The 20801-nt window shown below is 40.3% G+C and overlaps 1 protein-coding gene across 1 annotated transcript in view; it reads right to left on the bottom strand.

The window, feature by feature from the left end:
* LOC119893733 (kinesin-like protein KIF21A) overlaps window positions 1-20801 on the bottom strand; it is a 42667-nt gene that overhangs the window by 8683 nt on the left and 13183 nt on the right. Inside the window, exons 3-23 of the mRNA XM_038706067.1 lie at window positions 19466-19702; window positions 19153-19342; window positions 18932-18998; window positions 17657-17920; window positions 17000-17062; window positions 15750-15837; window positions 15531-15651; window positions 14812-15000; window positions 13931-14130; window positions 13452-13559; window positions 13272-13340; window positions 12953-13098; window positions 10742-10886; window positions 8149-8343; window positions 7804-7905; window positions 7217-7382; window positions 6600-6620; window positions 5775-5832; window positions 5426-5480; window positions 5134-5336; window positions 4378-4503 (exon numbers count right to left, since the gene is read on the bottom strand). Of these exons, the coding sequence (XP_038561995.1) occupies window positions 4378-4503; window positions 5134-5336; window positions 5426-5480; window positions 5775-5832; window positions 6600-6620; window positions 7217-7382; window positions 7804-7905; window positions 8149-8343; window positions 10742-10886; window positions 12953-13098; window positions 13272-13340; window positions 13452-13559; window positions 13931-14130; window positions 14812-15000; window positions 15531-15651; window positions 15750-15837; window positions 17000-17062; window positions 17657-17920; window positions 18932-18998; window positions 19153-19342; window positions 19466-19702 (2813 nt within the window). The remainder of the gene's footprint in view (window positions 1-4377; window positions 4504-5133; window positions 5337-5425; window positions 5481-5774; window positions 5833-6599; window positions 6621-7216; window positions 7383-7803; window positions 7906-8148; window positions 8344-10741; window positions 10887-12952; window positions 13099-13271; window positions 13341-13451; window positions 13560-13930; window positions 14131-14811; window positions 15001-15530; window positions 15652-15749; window positions 15838-16999; window positions 17063-17656; window positions 17921-18931; window positions 18999-19152; window positions 19343-19465; window positions 19703-20801) is intronic.

Raw genomic sequence — 20801 nt, 5'->3', positions numbered from 1 at the left:
AGTTTCTTCCCACAAACCATAAGTCTGAGGAACAGCTGACTCTGACTCACATGTCAGGAACAATTTCTGTGCAATAATTCCTGTTTACTGGCTACCACTTACCATTTATTTATTTATCATTCTCTATTTCAGAGCTGTTCTTACTGTTCATATTGTATATTATACTGTATACCAAATCCACCTACCTCATGTACATAACACCACACATAATACTTATATATTCCAGCATCCTTTGCACTCATCCCACTGTGTACATGTATGCTTGTATGTGCACCTGTATATCACATCCACATCTGACATGTACATAATAATGGTAATAATTTACTCGTGCATCCTTTGCACTCTGCTCATGGCACGACTGCACTATTGTCTCAATCTGTCTGTTCTGTTTATAGTGTCAATATATGTGTTCTCATACTGCAGCCTGTGTGTGATTTAATTACTGTTATTATTGTGTTAATGTATAAGTAAGCGCATTGTGAGCATTCTACAATCCAGAGTCAAATTCCTCGTATGTGTACATATACCTGGCAAATAAAGCTGATTCTGATGTTTAAGTCACTTTAACCGTTCATGTCTGGTTAAATCTAGTGTTTTGTTAGTCTTATGATTTGTCAACGCAAACAGTGTAGGTCACGATAAGAAAAAGATTCCACACCACGTGCGTCTGTGATTCAGATTCACCTTTGCTCTGTACACCAAAAGGTGAAATTTTAGTGAACTATATGACAAATAAAAAACAAAAAGTTGTACTTGGGTGGACCGGCGAGAGGAGGGGAAACAGAACGGAGGATGCGGTTGGAGGACAAGTAGTGACATCCATCCGTCCTGGAGGGGAAAAGAATATAAGATATTCCCGAGACCTGATTAACTATTGACTTAAATGCTAATTAGTTCCATTTTTATCAAAATCCTTAATTGTTTTTACATAATTCCATATTGGGTCCAACTTAACTTCAAGAAGAGCTAATTCTAGAGTGAAACCATGTACTCATGAGAGGGGAAAGCATATACAATAATCATGTAGCTTTAGTCTGACAAAATGTCACTCCTTGTATATAATCAAAAGCCATACCAGTGGTTTAGCATGCCTTAGCAAAAGATATTTTCTACCTTCCATGTATCCAGTTTGAAAATCATCATGGTGAAAGTTTAAACTCAGGTGAATTTATGTTCCATCCATGTACATTACATTTTTTGTGTCATGTCACACAGGCCGTGCCCAAAATCAGTTCCTATTTGAAATTTTGTATGTATTTATTTGTTAACCCTGTTATTTCATTTGAGTGTCTAATCTCTAAGTTTAGAATATATGCACTATAAAGTGACATCCATGGTATATACACATTACCTTTAGCTACAAATTCCACAATGCAATGTTTTAAATTTAATAGATATGTAAATTACAGTTATGCACTGCTGTACCTCTCAGTGATTGTGCGTTCGGAATCTCAATGTAATCCCAACTAGTAAACTATTGAGTGCTTATTATGCAGAGAATAGTGATTGAGTGAATAGGGGAGTGATTTCAGACACAACCACGGTAATGCATTTGCAAGTAGAGAACACCTTATTTTGAAAACACTCCTACATTCTGAATTTATGGGCTGCCTGCAAAGAAACACTGCATTGTCGCATTGAGAAGTTGGTGTGTAATCAGGAAATCAAATCCAGCAGGAAAAACAACAAGCAAATGTAATTAGAAGGACAATCTGAAGTTGACTGTTTCTTGGATAGAAAATGCCTTCTGGCAGCTGACTTTAAAATGCTTGAATGCTCCAATAAAGACCACAATCCTTGCTTACTTACTACTATGCAACAATGTAACATGAAGAAAACAAGACATTTACGCTAATGGATTACCTGTCATCAACAAATCTGTGCAAATAGATTTTCATTTCTATTCACTGAACTGAAATGGAAATGTAATGGCTACATGGAAGGTGGAAAACAAAGATTCAATCCTACAGTATGCTTTGCAAAATGGTCAGTAGTCATGTGCATTGAAAGAGTCAAACAATACCAATACTTTGCTATACCACTAGTATGATCTTGAATAGTTTTATGATATTTTTAGGGTCCATTTTGATACAATGTGCACTTTGGATTTCTACAAAATAGCAATCAAAATGATAATACTACCTTGAGAAAGCTAGTTTTTATCATAACACTCCAAAAACTATATTAATGTGTTCGTACTGCTACAGATCTACATGTATGTCTCGTGTCTACATTAACAGGACATACAGTACCTACTGTAACTTGGGAAATAAGACAAACTGACAGATTTTGCAGTGCAATGCTGCCGCTCATCCTGGAATTTTCCCCTGACTTTAATCTGACTCTCTGGCAGGTTTGTGTCAATTGTACTTATCTCTGGTTCTTACTTATCCTGCAAGGCATTTGCAGTACGCCCCAAATACCCTGTCACACTGCTAAACACGGCAATGTGGTTACAGGGACGAGCGGTAGGGGAGAGGGGAAGTGGTGGGCTGCTCTTCAGGCTCCTGATGACTGGGCTGTGAAGGAAGACAGTAGGGCTGCCAATTAAGCTGCAGCATAATTAAAGTGTGTGCTAAGCTGTTTACACACTACTGGCAGGAGTGTGGGAGGACTGCATGAGGACAGAAGGGAGACGCATATGCTGCATTCATGCCATGGGAGCAACTGTCAGGACAGCTTGACAGGAGAGTGTTCACGTGTTCATACTCATCTGAAGCTATAAAGAGCTATAAAGGGAGAAGCTTTCCTGTTCACTGTGGTTTACTAGATTTTTCAGCCTGTGGATATTTCAGGCCAGGATTGTTCTGTCAAGATACTGTCCTGACATGAAAGTTCCTGTCCCACCAGAGTTGCAGAAAAACATTTCTTAATACATTTTACAGTACTTATCCGAGGGATGTAGTATCCTGGTTACAGTGAAAAGCATTAAGTCAATTCAACTTTAGTTAAATAGCCCAAAATCGTCAATTCAACTTTAGTTAAATAGCCCAAAATCACAAATTATTATTAACATACTACCCTTGAACCCTTTTTTAATATTGTAAATCTTCTTTTGGAGGCTTTTAACTGTAAACAGAAAATTGTTTACCAATTTTTGGTATGAAAATAGTACTAGCATATTGCACCTTATTTCAAAGTATCTTCTATCAGCCACTTAAATCTAAAGCAAAGCTAGTTTTAATGCACACACACACAAGAAAATTAAGAGAGACTAGAAATTAGATTCTTATCCTTCACATCTAGCCTGAGGGTGTGGGCAGATTAAATGCCATGTTGTAACCTAAAGGGTTCCTTTCCTCTGGGTTGTCCTGGTAGCCTAGTGGTCAAAAAACGTATTTCATCATCACTTGTTCAATTCTAGTCAGGAACTCAAGATTCCAGTCTGTCTCTACTACCTGCTGTTTATAAAGGCTAAAAAACATCTTTAAAATTTGTATTTCTTTTGTTTGTTCTATGTAAATAAAGAAATCACACTCCGTGATGGAGGCGCTCTGAAGGCATGAAGTCAGACAGAGTTTCCAAATAGTTTAACCACTGGAGATTTGACATTGACGTTTTTTTCTCTGTATAGAAAATGCCAACAACTGGCTTTGCCATATGACATGAATGCAGCGATATTCAGGACTCATATCGACCCCATACACACACAGACCCATGAGTGCAGAGTGAATGTAAAGAAAATGTCGTTTCAAGTGGGCAAAAATATGTTTGCACATCTTGCCAAGGAAAGCCTAAAAACTCAAATATTAAGACGATTAGTAACTATTGTCAATAGTCATCACCAACGTAAGAAGAGTTATCAGCTGTATAAATTAATCTACAGTATTTCAGTACTATATATCTTCAGACAGGACGTCAGGGACTAGAAATGTTTTTGACATGTAAGTACGCGTTGAGATCATATTTTCATTTTTCAACAGACACACAGCAAATTTTACAAAAACAGCTTACTCAGCACGTTCTTCCATTTCAGTCTCACACACAAGAATTTACTGATAAGACCAAGAAAGGAAAAATTCAGTGGTTTCTTCAATAAGTAGAATGCTTATCTTTAGTAGATCAACAGCAGAAACACTGATTAGCACCGAATTTGAGTCAAAACCATTAGGAGTGAAAAAAGAAAACGTCCCCATTATGGCTCAATAAAGAGACATAATATCCAAGTTAGGTAAGAATAATACGATTCAACATTCAACATAGAACTTGGCAGGTGAAAGGTTATCCCACCAGGCACAGAGCATTTTTGATTTAGTTGATTTAGAGACCACATGCTTCTCTAAAGCAGGAAACCGAGAGGAGTATTATTAGTAGAGTTGAAGTGAAGTTATTTATATTTTCAGCTTTGCAGCCACAATGTCGGCATCAAGCTCTTACTGTTTAATCTCCTTGACTTTTGCCCTGTCGGCAGCTGCGTGTGCCTTGTCGTAGGTCTTCCTGCGAGAGAGCGGGGAGGGCTCCGGCGCTCGCTTTTCCACCCCAGATGAAGTTCTGGAGCCAGAACTGACCATTCAGTTTCATATAGTTACCCACAAACGACACAAAGAATAATAATAAAACAACAGAAGAATGTGAAACCAAACATAAAATAATGGTAACAATGAAGAGATGAGCATGCAGTACACATAGAAACACAGTTACCTGATATTTAAAGTCCCAAAACAGTGGTGGTTCTTCGCCAAGCTCATTTTTAACTACTCAGGACTGTGTAGATTTTGCGTTACACTAAAATATAATTCTATTACTTTACTTGCTGATGCGCTGTCAGCCAAGGCTCTTTAAAAAAAATATACAAGTCAATGTGCACTTAGAAGCAGGGTCTTTTGCAGGTCAGTTAAAGCAGTCTGGTTAGTATCTTTGCTTTCAGCGTGCAACTAAGCTGTAATGAGGAATTAGAAAGGCACTTTGTGCAGGGAACAGTAATAAATGAGCCATATAAATGTTAATATTGGCCCCTTTACCTCAAAGGACTCATCAGTTGGAGGAAGGTATAGCCATTTGATGTAAGGATGCTAATGAATAATGTAAAACAAAATTAAATAAAGCGGAGGACATAGCAGCAACATCAAACATGCAGGAAGGAAGGAAGTAGCAATCACTGTGTTAGCAGAAGAGTGCCGGGCCTAGACTTACATGCTGCCCATTTTAGAGGAAAAGCCGGGGGAGAGAGCTGTGTAGTCCCTGACTGATGAGCCTGATGAGTCCATGTCTCCTCCCCCATCTGGTGTTTCAGCTAAGGGCAGCATCGGACTGGAGAAGTCTGCAGTGGGTGCGTCGGGGGCGGAGTCACTGTTTGCGTACAGCAGCTCCATCTGAGTGGTGGTTCTTCTACGAGCCTGTACAGCACAGATAAGTGAAATTAAGACAGGAAGTAATTGGGGAAAAACTAGTATATGACACATTAAGCCATTAAACATTGTAATACCTTATTTCTCGTTTTGGTGTCACCACAGAGTTTCATGAGATCTGATGCCAAGGTGCTGGGAGGAAGACATGAGTTTTATATACGAGTATTATGGACTTTTGTAAAAACACACAGTGCATAAAACAACACAAAACAGAACACAACAAAGATATGAACTAAACAACATAAAACATAACACATAAACACAAAATAATGTAACATAGCATAATATAAACATTTCATAAGCTATATAAAGATAAGTAACAATAAATAAGAAACATAATGATAACATAATGCAAAGCAACATACATAGCATAGTACATCATAAGTCAGCATAACATAAGCACAACATAAAATAAAATAAACTCACTTTCCCTCTGCAGAAGGGCTCTGGGCAGACTCATCACTGCTGCTATCATCCCCATTTTCTGTCAAATGAGATCAATGAATAACATAAGAGTTGAAAGAAAACCATCTTGGCCGACTGAGATGACTGCTTATGACTTTCTAAAATGGTTCTTAGCAAGTACACCTTGCCTACGACTAAATAATTTATCCTTCAGCTCACTTTCGCTAAAGGGTTGTGTGAAGCAATTTGTTTGTCTTTCATTAAATAGCTGCACAAAATGGATATAGGAAAGAACAAGTGAAGCAGATGAGGGCGATGTCAGCACAGCGCCATGCTGTTTTATCGACAAACAGAAACTTGCTCCTCACTCAATGGAATCAGATGGATTGAAAAGGGTGAGGGGTCAGAGAGCAGTCAGGTGGGGAGGGATATAAAGAGAGATGTGTGGACGAGTTGGGGCAAAGGTAAAAGACCTGATATGAGACAATAAGGTGGAGGAGTGTGAAGAATCATTAGTCCGTTGCTCCAGGTGGGGTCAGCTGACCTACAGGGTCCAACAGAGCTATAATATCCACGGTGTATGGTTCCTGTGGAAGGGTCTGGGGTTAGCGGGGTGCTAAAGCATGGAGGCTGTAGCACATGGTGAGCTAGGAGGAGCAGCAGGAGGAGGTAGAGTGTATCCAGATGAAGGGACGGGAAGGAGAGGTCAGCAGACAGATGGAGGGAAGCCTTGTTGCATTGCACCTCATGCACCTGTTCATGTTATGTTTAGTTAGTTTTCAAAAGTCAAAGGGAAGGAACCATGCATTCATAACACAGATAAGAGTCTTATATGGTTTCACTTACCAGCCGGGATGTTACCTAGCTCTGCAAAAACATAAGAAAACAAAAAAGAAAAACGTGGGGGAACAGAAAAGGCAATACACAAATCAAAACTTAGTCCCCCAAAATTCTAAAAAACAAACAAACAAAAAGAAAATAAAGTGCAGCTACAGTAAACAAGAGTCTCCTACTGAACAGAGGCTGGCAGAAATACTTTTACAATCACAACACAAACATTGGCGATAAAACCAACTCTGTAGCCTATAAATGTAAATGTTTTTAGGAATTTGGATAACAGTAAAACTATCTTTGTACCAGAGTTTAACAGGGGAATTATGTATCAGTTATAAAATAATTAGGCCAGCTTCTATTCAGCAGAAGACAACAGGCAGGAGCATGTCAATGGGCCCAATCATGCAACTGACCAGTAATCCAGTCCACTTCCTGAAAGGTCAAATGCTTTGTAACAGATACGTGGAAAGACTTACATCATCATCCCAGAATACAATCTGAATCCCAGTTTTACTTTACATGATATTAATGACACTCACAGGAGGTGGACTGGGTTAAACTAGGGGTCTGGTCCGTATTTTGGGTCCTTGTCTCCACTTCTATCTCAACCCAAACAGAACTCTTGTTACCTTGCAGTGCATTCCCCAGCAGCGCGTCAAGCTCTGGGTTAAACTCGGCCTTCTCCTTCAGCATGTGAAAGAGCAACTGGTTCTGTGTGGCGCTGGTGATCTCGGTCTGCTTCAGCCTGCCCTCCATCACCTTCACCTGAGACTCCTTCTGTGCTGCCTGGAGACCCTGAAGGGGTGAGAGCGTAGACATTACACAATGTTTATAGTGTTATTCACTGTCCATCTCAAAATCACACCGACATCTTGCTATATGGTTTAATAACTGCAAATATAGAGTCATGTATCGGTTTCAAAACTTATGCAGTAATAACAATGTTAAAAAATGGCAAAAATGTATCAGGACTATATTTATTAAATAGCATCATTATGATGTAAATGTATCAGATTTATCCAAACGGCAAATTTTCTTCTGCAGTCCCTGACTAGGATGATGTTAAAAAAGTAAAATTACCTGACTCGGGTTGAAAAATCAGTCTGTATGTACCCAAGAATTCTTGGCTTTCTTATTCACGTTTCAGGTTGCAAAGCTGTTATAAGCACAGACAGTGGTGATTATTCCCAATGAACACTGTTATTAGGGCTGGTACCTTGTTGATAGCCATTGACATGAAGTGATCCAATAGAAAACGAGCTTCTGTCAGGGTACAGGAACCAACAACAGCAGAGATGTCCACTGTGTCGCCTTCCTCCTGGATAAAAACAAAAAAGTGAATTTATAAAACTTCAACAAAAAATAAATAAAATAAACGTGCTGGATACGTGCTAAGAACACCTTTCATCACATAAAAGTTTGGCGAATTAGAAACCCCTGTTAAGCTGTTCCTCCATCATTTTTACTGAATCTATTTAACCAGCCAGTACAGCTAAAACATTTTTTTTTTTAATATCTAACTTTTAGGCTACCAATTCCCAATATTCTCAGTCTGTCTCACCTTGGTTTCCTCCATCTGCATGATGTTGGCCTGACAGTCTGCGATGCTGTCATTGATGTAGTCAATGTTGGCCGTCAAAGCATCCACTTCCTCGTTTAGGGGAAGCACTGCCTTCTCTGCCTCTGGCCCCTCCCTGAGCACCCTGTCCCTCTTCCTGATGACCTTCTCTTTGCGCTTGGTCAGCTCCTCTCGTTGCTATGATCAGAAACACACTGACTTGTAAGAAAATCAACAGAACTAAACAGATTTCAGTCCATGGAGTTATTTCTAAATGTATACATGATAAACCGCTGTGGAATAACAAGAAAGGATCTTGAATTTATTTTTTTTTTAAAATGGAAACCAGGAAGTAACAGATTCTTTCAACACAAAATTATACCAGGTTTTGCTTTTGTTACCCACTGATCATGATGAATCATGCAACAACAAGATGATGTAGCAGTAATTAAAGCCTCCAAGGTCAGGTTTTGATGCCATTTTTCCAAAACAACCTCTCAGTTCTTACTGACTCAACAGTAGAGACTGGAAATATGGCACAAAGACACGTCAGCATCCCCCTCAGTCATCTGCCAGACGCTTCTCCAATTCCAGACCATTTGATTCAGAATTTAGTGGAAAATTATTAGCAACAGAATTATATACATGTATACTTCTGTTTTGGCATTTTACTGTACAAAACAAATGTAAACAGCAGAATAGCCAACATGAATGTGTAATACTATTTGGAAGGTATATAGTGGTTTTGTACTTTGTATGCCATTTTGGTAATATCAGTGTCATAAAGTGGGGCCAAAAAGTATTTAGTCAGCCAATGATTGTGCAAGCTCGCCTTCTTAGAAAGATGAGGTCTGTAATTTTCATCATAGGTACACTTCAGCTATGAGAGACAAAATGAGAAAAAAAAAAAAAAGTTAAATCCAGGAAGTCACATTGTAGGATTTTTAAAGAATTTATTTGTAAATTATGGTGGAATAATAAGTATTTGGTCAATAACAAAAGTTCAACTCAATACTTTGTAACAATCTTTGCTGGCAATGACAGAGGTCAAACATTTCCTGTAAGTCTTCACCAGGTTTGCACACACTGTAGCTGGTATTTTGACCCATTCCTCCATGCAGATCTCCTCTAGAGCAGTGATGCAACAGTGGGCAACACGGACTTTCAACTCCCTCCACAAATTTTCTATGGGGTTGAGGTCTGGAGACTGGCTAGGCCACTCCAGGACCCTGAAATGCTTTTTATGGAGCCACAGTGTGTTTGGGATCATTGTAATGCTGAAAGACCCAGCCACGTTCCATCTTCAAGGCTCTCAATGATGGAAGGAGGTTTTGGCTTTAAATCTCACGATACATGGCCCCGTTCATTCTTCCCTTAACACGGATCAGTTTTCCTGTCCCCTTTGCAGAAAAACAGCCCCAAAGCATGAGGTTTTACTCCCCCATGCTTCACAGTAGGTCTGGTGTTCTTGGGATGCAACTCTGCATTCTTCTTCCTCCAAACACGAGTTGAGTTTTTACCAAAAAGTTCTATTTTGGTTTCATCTGACCACATGATATTCTCCCAATCCTCTCCTGGATCATCGATATGCTCTCTGGCAAACTTCAGACGGGCCTGGACATGTACTGGCTTAAGCAGGGGGACACGCCTGGCACTGCAGGATTTGAGTCCCTCTCGGCGTAGTGTGTTACTGATGGTAGCCTTTGTTACTTTGGTCCCAGCTCTCTGCAGGCCATTCATCAGGTCCCACCGTGTAGTTCTGGGATTTTTGCTCACCGTTCATGATCATTTTGACCCCACAGGATGAGATCTTGCGTGGGGCCCCAGAGCGAGGGAGATTATCAATGGTCTTGTATGTCTTCCATTTTCTTACAAAATGCTCCCACAGTTGATTTATACACACCAACCTGCTTGCCTATTGTAGATTCATGCTTCCCAGCCTGGTGCAGGTCTACAATTTTCTTCCTGGTGTCCTTCGACAGCTCTTTGGTCTTGGCCGTGATTGAGTTTGGAGTCTGACTGCTTGAGGCTGTGGACAGGTGTCTTTTATACAGATAACGAGTTCAAACAGGTGCCATTAATACAGGTAACGAGTGGAGGACAGAAGAGCTTCTTAAAGAAGAAGTTACAGGTCTGTGAGAGCCAGAAATCTTGCTTGTTTGTGGGTGACCAAATACTTATTTTCCACCATAATTTACAAATAAATTTTTTAAATCCTACAATGTGATTTCCTGGATTTTCTTTTCTCATTTTGTCTCTCATAGTTAAAGTGTAAAATTACAGACCTCTCTCATCTTTCTAAGTAGGAAAACTTGCACAATCAGTGGCTGACTAAATACTTTTTGGCCCCACTGTAAGTACAGTAGAGTCATATTTATTACAACCTCAGACTGGCCAAGTTTTTCACTGCTTCCACCTACAAGAAGCTACACCTCAGCAGGTTGACAGTCGATATTGAGGTTGCCTTTACAGGAGTTTCTTGCTGGTGTCAAAGTTTCGAGCTGATAATATTCTGGTCATTATGCGTCTTTCGTTCTGTAATTGATATATCAAGACAAAGTAACACCAACATACCAACGTACTGCTGTAGTTTTACCTTGAGGAGGCGGTTCATGTCAGCCTCCATGTTGGAAATGGTCATCCTCTGCATGATGACGTCAGAGATCCGTCGCTCCAGAGACTGCCATTTATTGCGGGCGACTCTGGTGGAGTAAACACCCACTGTGCGCCTGTAGGAAGACCTGCACACACACAGCGTAAGACAATAATGTGAATGATTTGTCCAAAGGATTTAAAGGAGGTGGTATTATGTTTATTTTCAGGTTCAAAATCTTATTTAAGGATTGTACCAGAACAGGTTTACATGGTTTTATTTTTCTGAAAACACCATATTTTTGTCATAGTGCACATTGCTGCAGCTCCTCTTTTCACCCTGTGTGTTGAACACCTCGTTTTAGCTATGGAGTGATACATCCTGTCTCTAAATGATCTTTGTTGGGAGTTGCACATGCGCAGTTCCTAGTTAAGGACTACTAGCCAATCAGAAGCAGAGAAGGGCGGGTCAGTGAGAAGCAAACACGGCTTCAGTTCAGCTAGGCTACGTTCAGACTGCAGGCCTTAATGCTCAGTTATGTTTATTTTTGTTTGCCAGTTCACATTACTGTTTAAATGTGGCCCATATCAGACTCCAGTGTGAACTGTCCGCGGCCTGAAAGTGACCCGCATGCGCAGAAGAACACGATGTCACATGCAACACGCTGTGCAGGCTGCAGAAGTAAACAGGGAGCAACAGAGGTTAGCTCCGGTTAGCTCACTGCAGACTCCCGTTTTTCATTGTCCTCTCACGGGTCACATTTCTCCCAAATTATGACAAGTGTTCACAACTTTCTGTCCTTTTCTTTACGGTTTCTGGCGCTGGACAATGCAACTGCCTCTCTCTCTCTCTCACCACTCTGTGTCCGCTCGGACAGGTAGCATGCACGTAACTCAGAAGAGAGCTTGCGGTCCGGTGGATTTCAGGTGTAAGAAAGGGAATTTGTGAGCAGATGATAGCGAGGTAGAGGAGGAAGAGAGACACATGTTTAATAATGGCATTTGTGGAGCTTTTTCGCTCAAATGCGACCTGTGTGTCCAGACTGAGGTCGCATTTAAAAAGATCTGGACCACATATGGAAGTGGCCCAATTCCGAACTGGAAAAGATCAGATTCCATGTGACGCCCTGTTCACACAGTCATAAAAAGATCAGATCTGAGTCACATATGGGCAAAAAAAAAAACAAAAAAACTTTGGCCTGCAGTCTGAACGTAGCCATAGACTGGAGCAAGAGTGGTGAGTTATTAATCTGTAACAAAAGTATCTTTCGTCCATAAAGTTTTAACTGAGTCTCTACATCACAGAAACATGTCCATTGACTGCCTGGAGGGTATCTCGTGTTTGGAAGGGAGAGGAGAGATGTGTGCTGCAGCTCAATGTTTTTCCACCTGTGTTTTTGAGGGCGTGTCGGACTAGCTATATGAGGTGCATTCAGCTTTCGTCCCTGTGTCGTCACAAGGATGAAAGGGAAACAGCTGGACTACAAACAAGCTGTTTCCAGGCAGCTCAGAGCAGAGTTTTCTGTGAGAGATGGGAACTCCCTTAGGGCTGGACTTTGGGCTTTTTCACTTTGCAAACCTATTACATGCACAGAAAAGGTATATAACTCAATAAAGGAGAGGGAAAAAGCCAAAAAGCATAATACCACCTCTTTAACACTTTTGATCACATTCAGGGATGATGTAAAAGAGCTCATGAACATTTTCTGGAGCTGGTTAACAAGGAGTCTGCAGTAGAGGCAGGAAATCAGTATATAATACACCACCTACAATTGTGGGATAGCATAAGGTGATATTTGCGTAAATACCTGAAATTATAAGAATATCTACCATACAGATGTAAATGTAGAGTCGCACGTACTAACAACATGCACGCACACACACACACATCTTACTGTTACCAGGACTAATTATACTCTGTTGATAAGAACTACTTCTCATTCCACCTGTCAAAGCTACATCTCTGTGAAGAAGCTTCTTTGAAGCAAGCCACTGCAGCCCTTTACATTTAGTGTGATGTCTTATGCAGCTATTATTTGGAATTGGTAAGCCTATAAAGCCTACTCTTTATTTCCCTCATAAATACAGAAAAAGGATTAAACTAGAAATAAAATATGTAAGAAGTATTGGTATCAGTATCGGCAATACCAGCCTGGGTTTTACTCTGGAATCATTAATGTGTACTGAACACATCTTTGTGCACACACAGACTCACCGAGTGCCGTTGGGAGCAGCGTTGCCGGACGAGTACATGCGTCCAGATGGCGGTCTGTGGGGGGAGTCCTGGACTGTTTCTGGGAGATTGACTTTCCTGATGACCTTACCTGAGGTGGGCCTGGCTTGCCTCCTCAGAGCCGTCACCTGACACACATTGCAAACAGTAAAGTAATGACAGGTGAACACTACAGCATACCATGTGTATTTCTGCATCTATTATGTATCACACATGTTTCAGCATACATTATTGATCACAAGTATTTCTGCATACATTATGTATAGTACAATCCATACTCTCTTTTTCTGCCACTGCTCACCTCCTCGGTCTTTCTCCTCAGAATCAGCTCCTGTTGCCTTTTCTGAGCCTCCAGTAACTTTAGTTGGTGCTGTAACACAGTTACAGTAACAGTTCAATGATGATATTGAAGCTCGTGGTACAGATTGATTAAGACGTAATTACAGACAAAGAGGATGTAGAGGCCATCGCTGTCACTGACCTCTTGCTTGCGCTGGTCTTTCTTTAATGAAGCAATTTCTCGGTTTCTGCGAGACTCGTTCATCCTGTTCCTCTCCTGCTGCTCCTTCATCTGCTTCATGAGACGGACCTGGAGCAATCAAATTAAAAATATTTCTATTATATACACAAACTATCGAGAAAGCAATTCAAAATTTGGTCGAGCAAATTGAGTAAATTATGTAGATTTAAAGCTGCTGATCTCATGGGGCAGCATGCTTCTGATGCTACCCTAACGTGACCTATAAGTTCTCAGTCAATGGTTTTTGGTCAATTTATATTAATCTCAATTGTAGTAAATCCTTCCAAACATACTTAACTGGGGGGGGGGGGGGGGGGACATACACAAAGGGTAATGTAGGAAAAATGATAATCAAAAGATGACAAATTTCCCCAATAGCATTACAATACAGTATTATCACAATCAACCTCAAAGTGGACATCTACTGTAAGCAATCATACCTTTGTCTTCTTCATTTCCGCCACATCCAGCTGAAGCTTCTTCAGCTGTTTCTCGTACTGTGACTGGTTCTTCAGGAGTCGGGCGTGCTCCTTCTGAGCAGAGTGTAGCTTCTGAAGCTCTTTGTTCATGACGCTCAGCTTCTTTTCATATTCAGCCTTGATCTTGCGAGCCTTGTCCTCTGTGCCGCTTTCTACTGATGCTGAAAGTATGCACCACAAAACTCATGGAAAACTGATCTTCCGTAAAAAGACAGAATGCAATAATGCTGTAAAACTTTTTAAAAATGGTAAAAAACACAATCGCTTTTAATTGGTAGAGTTTCACATGTAGCGCTCACACTGTGTTACAAACACATTTTTGCTTATCACAAACTTGATCTTCAGCTGTCAAAAAGTATCGTGGTTTGTTGTTTTTTTAGCTGAAAACTTGCCCATCAGACAATACTTTGATCCATTAGTGCTGATAAACATAAATGTAACTGTCTTCGTCTGACTGCTGGCGGAACACATTCTCAACGGACTTTAAAGGATTCTCTGAACTACATAAAGTATAAAGCGTTCTGAAGCGTTCTGAATAGTTTCGGTTTTTTTATTACTAAAGAACAAAAACCAAGATCAAACATGCAGGGTAAGATATAAATTCTTCCAAATACAAGTAGAACAAGCAAGAACTTAAATATACATCCCTTTAAAACTGAAATAAACTTATTGAAAGGCACTGGGCTTTAAAAGCCAAACCCACATCTGCCTTTTGGTGGATGTTTTTATCCAACCGCCTGAGCAAGAGTGGATAAATGACGTACAGTATATCAGTAGAGTGCATTACTCTTCCCACTGAGCAATACATGACTCCCCCCCCCCCAATGGCATCCTTGTCTTACTCATGTTATGGAGGACACGGTCCCTCTCCAGCTGGGTGTCCCTGATCTTGCACTGCAGCATCATCAGCTTCTGTTCGTACTGCTGTTTGAGTGTGTGCAGACGCCGCTGGCTGTTCTCCAGCTCGTCGATCAGCTTCTGCTTGATGGCGATCTCACAGGTGATGTTGGCCAGATCGGCCTGGAAGTTCTCTGTTCGACACACATGATCAGATTAAGTTTTCACGTCCGCAGTGAGATTACGGTCACAAAATGGAAGTATATTCTGTTTTCTGTGCAAAAGACACTTTTACATAAAATCACTCCAAAAGGGGGGATGTAATTTTCTAAATCATTGTCTTTTGTATCATTAATTACTTCATTTCTGTTCTTTAAGTGTTTAGATCCTTATACTAACAGCCTTCCCACAAGATTTAGTGAATAGATCATTTTGAGTATTTGGGTTCTACTTTTGCTGTGTTTGGGACAAATTCATTTAAGTCTGTAAACATCTCATCGCAATTTAAAAAATATTTACTTTTCTTTTGCCCATTACATCAGCACTTTATTTCCCTAACCGTTTCTGAGTTTCCTTAATGTGGTCAGCTATAAACATAGGCGTGAATGTGGTGCTGGTGGGCTTGTGTGAAACTGGTCTGTTAATGGTTGAACAGCTCCCCCTTGTGGACAATCAGCAGCCCCTTAAGGGGAACGAGCGAGAGATGCCACACAGTCTCTCATACCTTTTTCATCTGACTCCGAGTCAGAATCTTCTGAGCTCTCTTCCACATCCATCTCTTCTTCATCCTCCTCTTCTTCCTCTTCTCCTTCTCCTTCCTCATGGTCGCTGCCTTCCTGGACCTCCTACATGATAACATACCCATAACTTAATATCTGAAGGCACTCTTCAATGTATTCCAATGCAGATTCAATATCAAGATGGAAACCTGAGGCAGTCATACCATTTCTGCATCCTCATTGACCCTTTCTGTCATTTCCTTCTCGGTGCCCTTTTCTTGATCATTGTCAGGAACTTCATCCTTGGTGGCACTGAAAGAATCAGACATGGTTAAGAATCAAATTCTTGATTATGCCATGAATATTTACTGAGCAGAACACATGGTGCACACATGGTACCCCTTCACACGCATGTAAACAAGAAGCATATTTCAAACAAAACATCTGTGAGTAATAAATGCATTGTTTAATTTTTTTTTAGGTTGGCAGAGCTTTGTTTTGTAAATTGCATAATACATAGCACATTTTTCACCAAGGATTTACACTGTCTTTTTGGAAAACAAGCTTTTCCATGGGCCTCACCCACTGTGCAGCAATAAAGCTGGTAGCTGTTAAGGACATAATTTATTATGATATACTGTATTTGTAGACAAACTTTCTTGTTTACATGTATTATAAAACATATGCAGAAATCCTTCAGCGTGAGCTCATGACATGGGGAACTATAAAGTTGAGCACGAGATGACACTGCTCCGTTTTCATGAGCTTGTTTGTGGAAAAGACAGTGTATTTTTCTATAAAAAAGGGAGACATCTCATTAGAATCCTAACAAAACCAGCAAAAGCAAAAAACTATGGAAGTAGGTTGCAGCGCAAAAGAAAATTGTGAATCAAGTCCATGAAGCAGATCTGTTGGATAAATATTTTATCCAAACCAGAGAGTTAGCAGTGTTTAGGTGGTGTTTCGCACAAAATCATCTGGATAACCAAAATGGAAGAAGATACATATTTTGCCTATGCACTCGACCTTAAGGTGCTTTCAACACATTTTTTGAAATTTCAAACCTTCAGCGCTAATAATATAAGTGGAAAAATGTTTTAATAAAAACATGAACAAGAGTGTTTATGAGCCTTGACCATGTTGTGTTGAAAATATCTCATAACACACTTTCAAGTTCCAGGTTGACTTTAACACCTATTAAAAAGTCAGTGAAAACACAAAGAAAGATGCAATAGAAAGCAAGGATGTAGCGTGATGGGTCAATGAATGAGCTAAGGGGTTCACACAGAAGATCTAAAGAGAGATAAGGGCTTATGGTGTTTAATGGAGGGGAAGTGCTTCTATGGTAGCAAGTCTCACTCCTGGTGGGGAATTACCTGCCCAAAATAAATAAAAAGTCAAATAAAATATCGAATTAGGGGAAACAAAGGATGGGAATGGCAACGGCAACAGGAGGGTGGAAGCTCTGACAAACCTGGCATCCTCAACCTCTTCCACCACCACCACCACCACCTCCTCCCTTTCCTCCCTCTCTCTCCTCCAACAGCTGCTGGAGTCTTCAGGGAGGGGTGAAGTGTCAAACGAGAGAAGGAAGCAAGAGATGAACGAAGGAAGGAAGAATGGAGGGAAGAATGGTCAGAGGAAGCTCTGTGTACTGGAAATCCCACCCTGTATCCCCCCTAAAGTGCCCCACAGCACAAATTTGATCATTTGTAACCTGGAACCTCTGATCAGTCTTTAATACTGTTGTAGATTTCTCATGATGAATTACTCCTTGCATTGACGTTTATCAGCACTACAATACGGTCTAATTAATTAATCTACATTAAAAATTTTAAATTAGTAGATTATTGAATGCTTCATGTCTATAAATGAAGTCAAAATTTCATTTAAGCACTTATTAGCTGCACTGTGTCTCAGTTTAGAAATTATGACTAATGGTCCACAGGCCTTTAAATATGGATGTTCCAATGCATAAAATCCTATTTCTTAGTAAAGTCAAACTGACTTCTGGGTGAAACATTCAGTGATATGTTTTTGAAATATTTGGAATGGTTTAGGATAAAAATCACAAGATAATATCAGTTTGAAACGTATTCAGATGTATGCACACCTGTAACACCACATCCACTCAGAAAAAAACAATTCTAGATCAGTGACAAATGACAGTATGTCTACATCAGTCTTATTACCTTTTCTTTTTCTTTTTTCTCGTTTCTTTAGTTTCTCCAGGTCTTTCTTGGCAAGTTCAATGATGTCAGAAGTCTCCTTCTCAGGGGCCAGCACCGTGGAGGAGAAGGAGCCGGTCCCTCCGTAGAACGACTGACGATTGGAGGCACGAGACAGATTCTTCCTCAAATGCTCATTCACAGCCTCGCTTTCCAGGAGTTTGGCCCTGAGGGTGAAATCCATGGACACAAACAGGAGGAACACACATATGACCAAGGGTAGAATTTGAAAATATACCATCAGTATTGTTATTCGTACATACTCTTAAGGAGGAGCCCAAAAGCATTTTCCAAAAATGTTGTCTCTATTATTTCCATGCCTCCTCTTGCACTCCTTTATGTCTCTCACTAAAAAGGTACATATTTATGACTTACAGTCCAAAAATACTCTAGAGACTGAAGTATGAAGCACATTGGGCTGAAAGGCCAATGGGATTTCAGCAAAGTTTTTGAAAATGTTTGTTTCTTTTCTTTCCGTCTCCTACCCACTTCTTTCATAATCAGCGCACGTTAAATCAATGTAAGTACTATTAACAATTTGACACATCTTTTATATTTGCTTACAAGTCATAAAACATTTAAAGAGTAATTTGAGAGGAGGAGGCCTTGGTCCATAAGTGGATCGTGTAACCAACTGTATATCCAGTATAAGGCAAAAGAGAAACAGCAAATGGGACAAAAAAACTGCATCAACTGTGTTCCAGCTCCATGCAACATACTACATCTATGTACATTTCGTATGCAGTGCATTCGTACTGGAAAAGTAACAAAGTTAAGTATAATCAAAGACATTGAAATGCACAGAAAATTATCCTGTTGGTGGACACTATTGTCCCACACTAGTGTCTAGAAGTCTGAAGATGTCAAAACTCCAGCAACACTTGTAGCACGAAGAACGACTTTTAGTCAAACCACTGTGTTCTGACTTCATCAGGCAACAAGCTGAAACAAGTTGTTCTTTGTCCACCAAGTGTTGCTGAAGTTGACCTCTACAGAAAACAAAAAAACCCCCAAAGCAATAAATCTTAAAATTTACAAAAATGTTTTGTGCACAAACTAACAAATAACCTGTATAAATTATAAATAAGTATAACTCTATTATACCCCACAGAGTAAGTGCCTACAATAGAACTGAGGCACAGTTAGCATTCACAAAAACTACTGTTAGAGTTGTTTACCTGAGGTCTTCAATCTCTTTGATGTAACTCTGAATCATGTTTCCAATTTCTTCAGTTCCGCCTTCACCTGGAAGAGAATCAAGACAATTTTAGATGAGAAAAAGGAAAAGAAAAATGGCTTTTCTAACCAAACTAAATATCTTTCCTTCATAACAGGTAACAAAATTATCTGGCAGAACACTTATTTTCCAATACTCAAAAGCCTGCGTGTTCCAGCTTACCTGCCCTGGCGAGGGTCTGGTTGGCCTGGTCACTGAGCAGCTGGGTGAGCCGTGCCCTCTGGGCATCAATGGTCTCTTGCATGGCCTTCACTCTCACCCTCAGGTTGCTGTTCTCTGTCAGCAGCATGGAGTTCTCGTGGAACATGTCGCTAAAGCTCTCAACACCATCCTCACCCGACATGCGTTTACCCTGCAGGGGGGAGGACAAGACATGTTTTTGACTCCTCCCTTTGACATGAAATATTAGGTTAATTATTTTAATTTCATTTTTTCAATGCAATCCCTGACCTCTGAACTCCTCCTCTCTGCTTACCGTCTTGTACTCCATCAGCTCCATCTGCAGTCGAGCAATCTCTGTCCTCAGAGCGCTGATCTGCTGGCTGGCTTTGTCCTGGTTCACCATCACCTTGTTCTTGATGTTCCGGGCTCGGTTGGCGTACTTTAATGTGTTCAGAGTCTCCATGAAGTCACGGTCAGACGGGCTGATGCATGCGATCATCACTGTTTGGCTGAGACAAGAAGGAGGCGGATATTTATTGAAGGGGTCATATTATGCTCATTTTCAGGTTCATAATCTTATTTAGGGGTTGTACCAGAACAGGTTTACACGGTTTCATTTTCAAAAAACAGCATAGTTTTTTTGTCATTCAGCACATTGCTACAGCTCCTCTTTTCAACTTGTGTGTTGAAGGCTTCGTTTTAACTATGGTGTGATGCCATGATCTTGCCTCTACATGATCTTTGTTGGGAGTTGCACATGCACAGTTCTTTGTAAAGGACTATTAGCCAATCAGAAGCAGAGTAGGGCGGGCCCCGAGAAGCTGGTAAACACGGCTTCGGTTCAACTGTATATCCCCTTACCAGCTTATCAACATGGACTGGAGCAAGAGTTTCTGAGTGGTGAGTTATTAATCTGTAACAAAAGTATCTTTCATCCACAAAGTTTTAACTGAGCGCTGTCTCTACATCACAGGAACAACTTTATGTCCACTGACTGCCTGGAGGGTAGCTAGTGTTTGGAAGGGAGAGGAGAGCTGTGTGCTGCAGCTCAGTGTTTTTCCACCGGTGTTTTTGAGGGCGTGTCGACTGGCCGCTTGGCGAGCGTTATGACTGTTTTGCATTTTACTGTGTTGTCACAGGGATGGAAGGGAAGCGGCTGACTACAATTGAGCTGTTTTCAGGCAGTTCAGAGCAGAGTTTTCTGAGGGAGATGGGAACTCACTTTGGGCTGGACTTAGGTTAGCAAAGTGAAAAAGCCCAATTACATGCACAAAACAGAAATATAGCTCAATAAAGCAGAGGGAAAGAGGGAAAAAGCTAAAAAGCATAATACCACCTCTTTAATGTGTGGTTCAGCTGCACAATTCTGACAAAAACTAATACAACTTGATGTATGATACATTTCAATTTGAAACATTTGAAAAATAAGAATACAAAAAAACTACTTTAAAGCATAAAAGCTTAGGTGTAGGTATGCTCTAGAAAGTGGATCTTCCATTTTCAAATGTGGAAGAATCAGTGATAATATTTTCTGTTCAGTACATTATTAATGAGCCATCTTAAAAGGTCTTCCATTGGATTTATATCAATAGTTTGCCTGCATTATTCTCAAATATTGTATATTTCACCCACTGTTTTGCATATGCATT

Source organism: Micropterus salmoides, unplaced genomic scaffold, assembly GCF_014851395.1.
Source record: "Micropterus salmoides isolate LMB-PRFRI ecotype aquatic unplaced genomic scaffold, ASM1485139v1 Ms_hic_scaffold_8, whole genome shotgun sequence".
Classification (NCBI taxonomy): Eukaryota; Metazoa; Chordata; class Actinopteri; order Centrarchiformes; family Centrarchidae; genus Micropterus; species Micropterus salmoides.
This window is presented reverse-complemented; position numbering and strand designations above follow the sequence as displayed.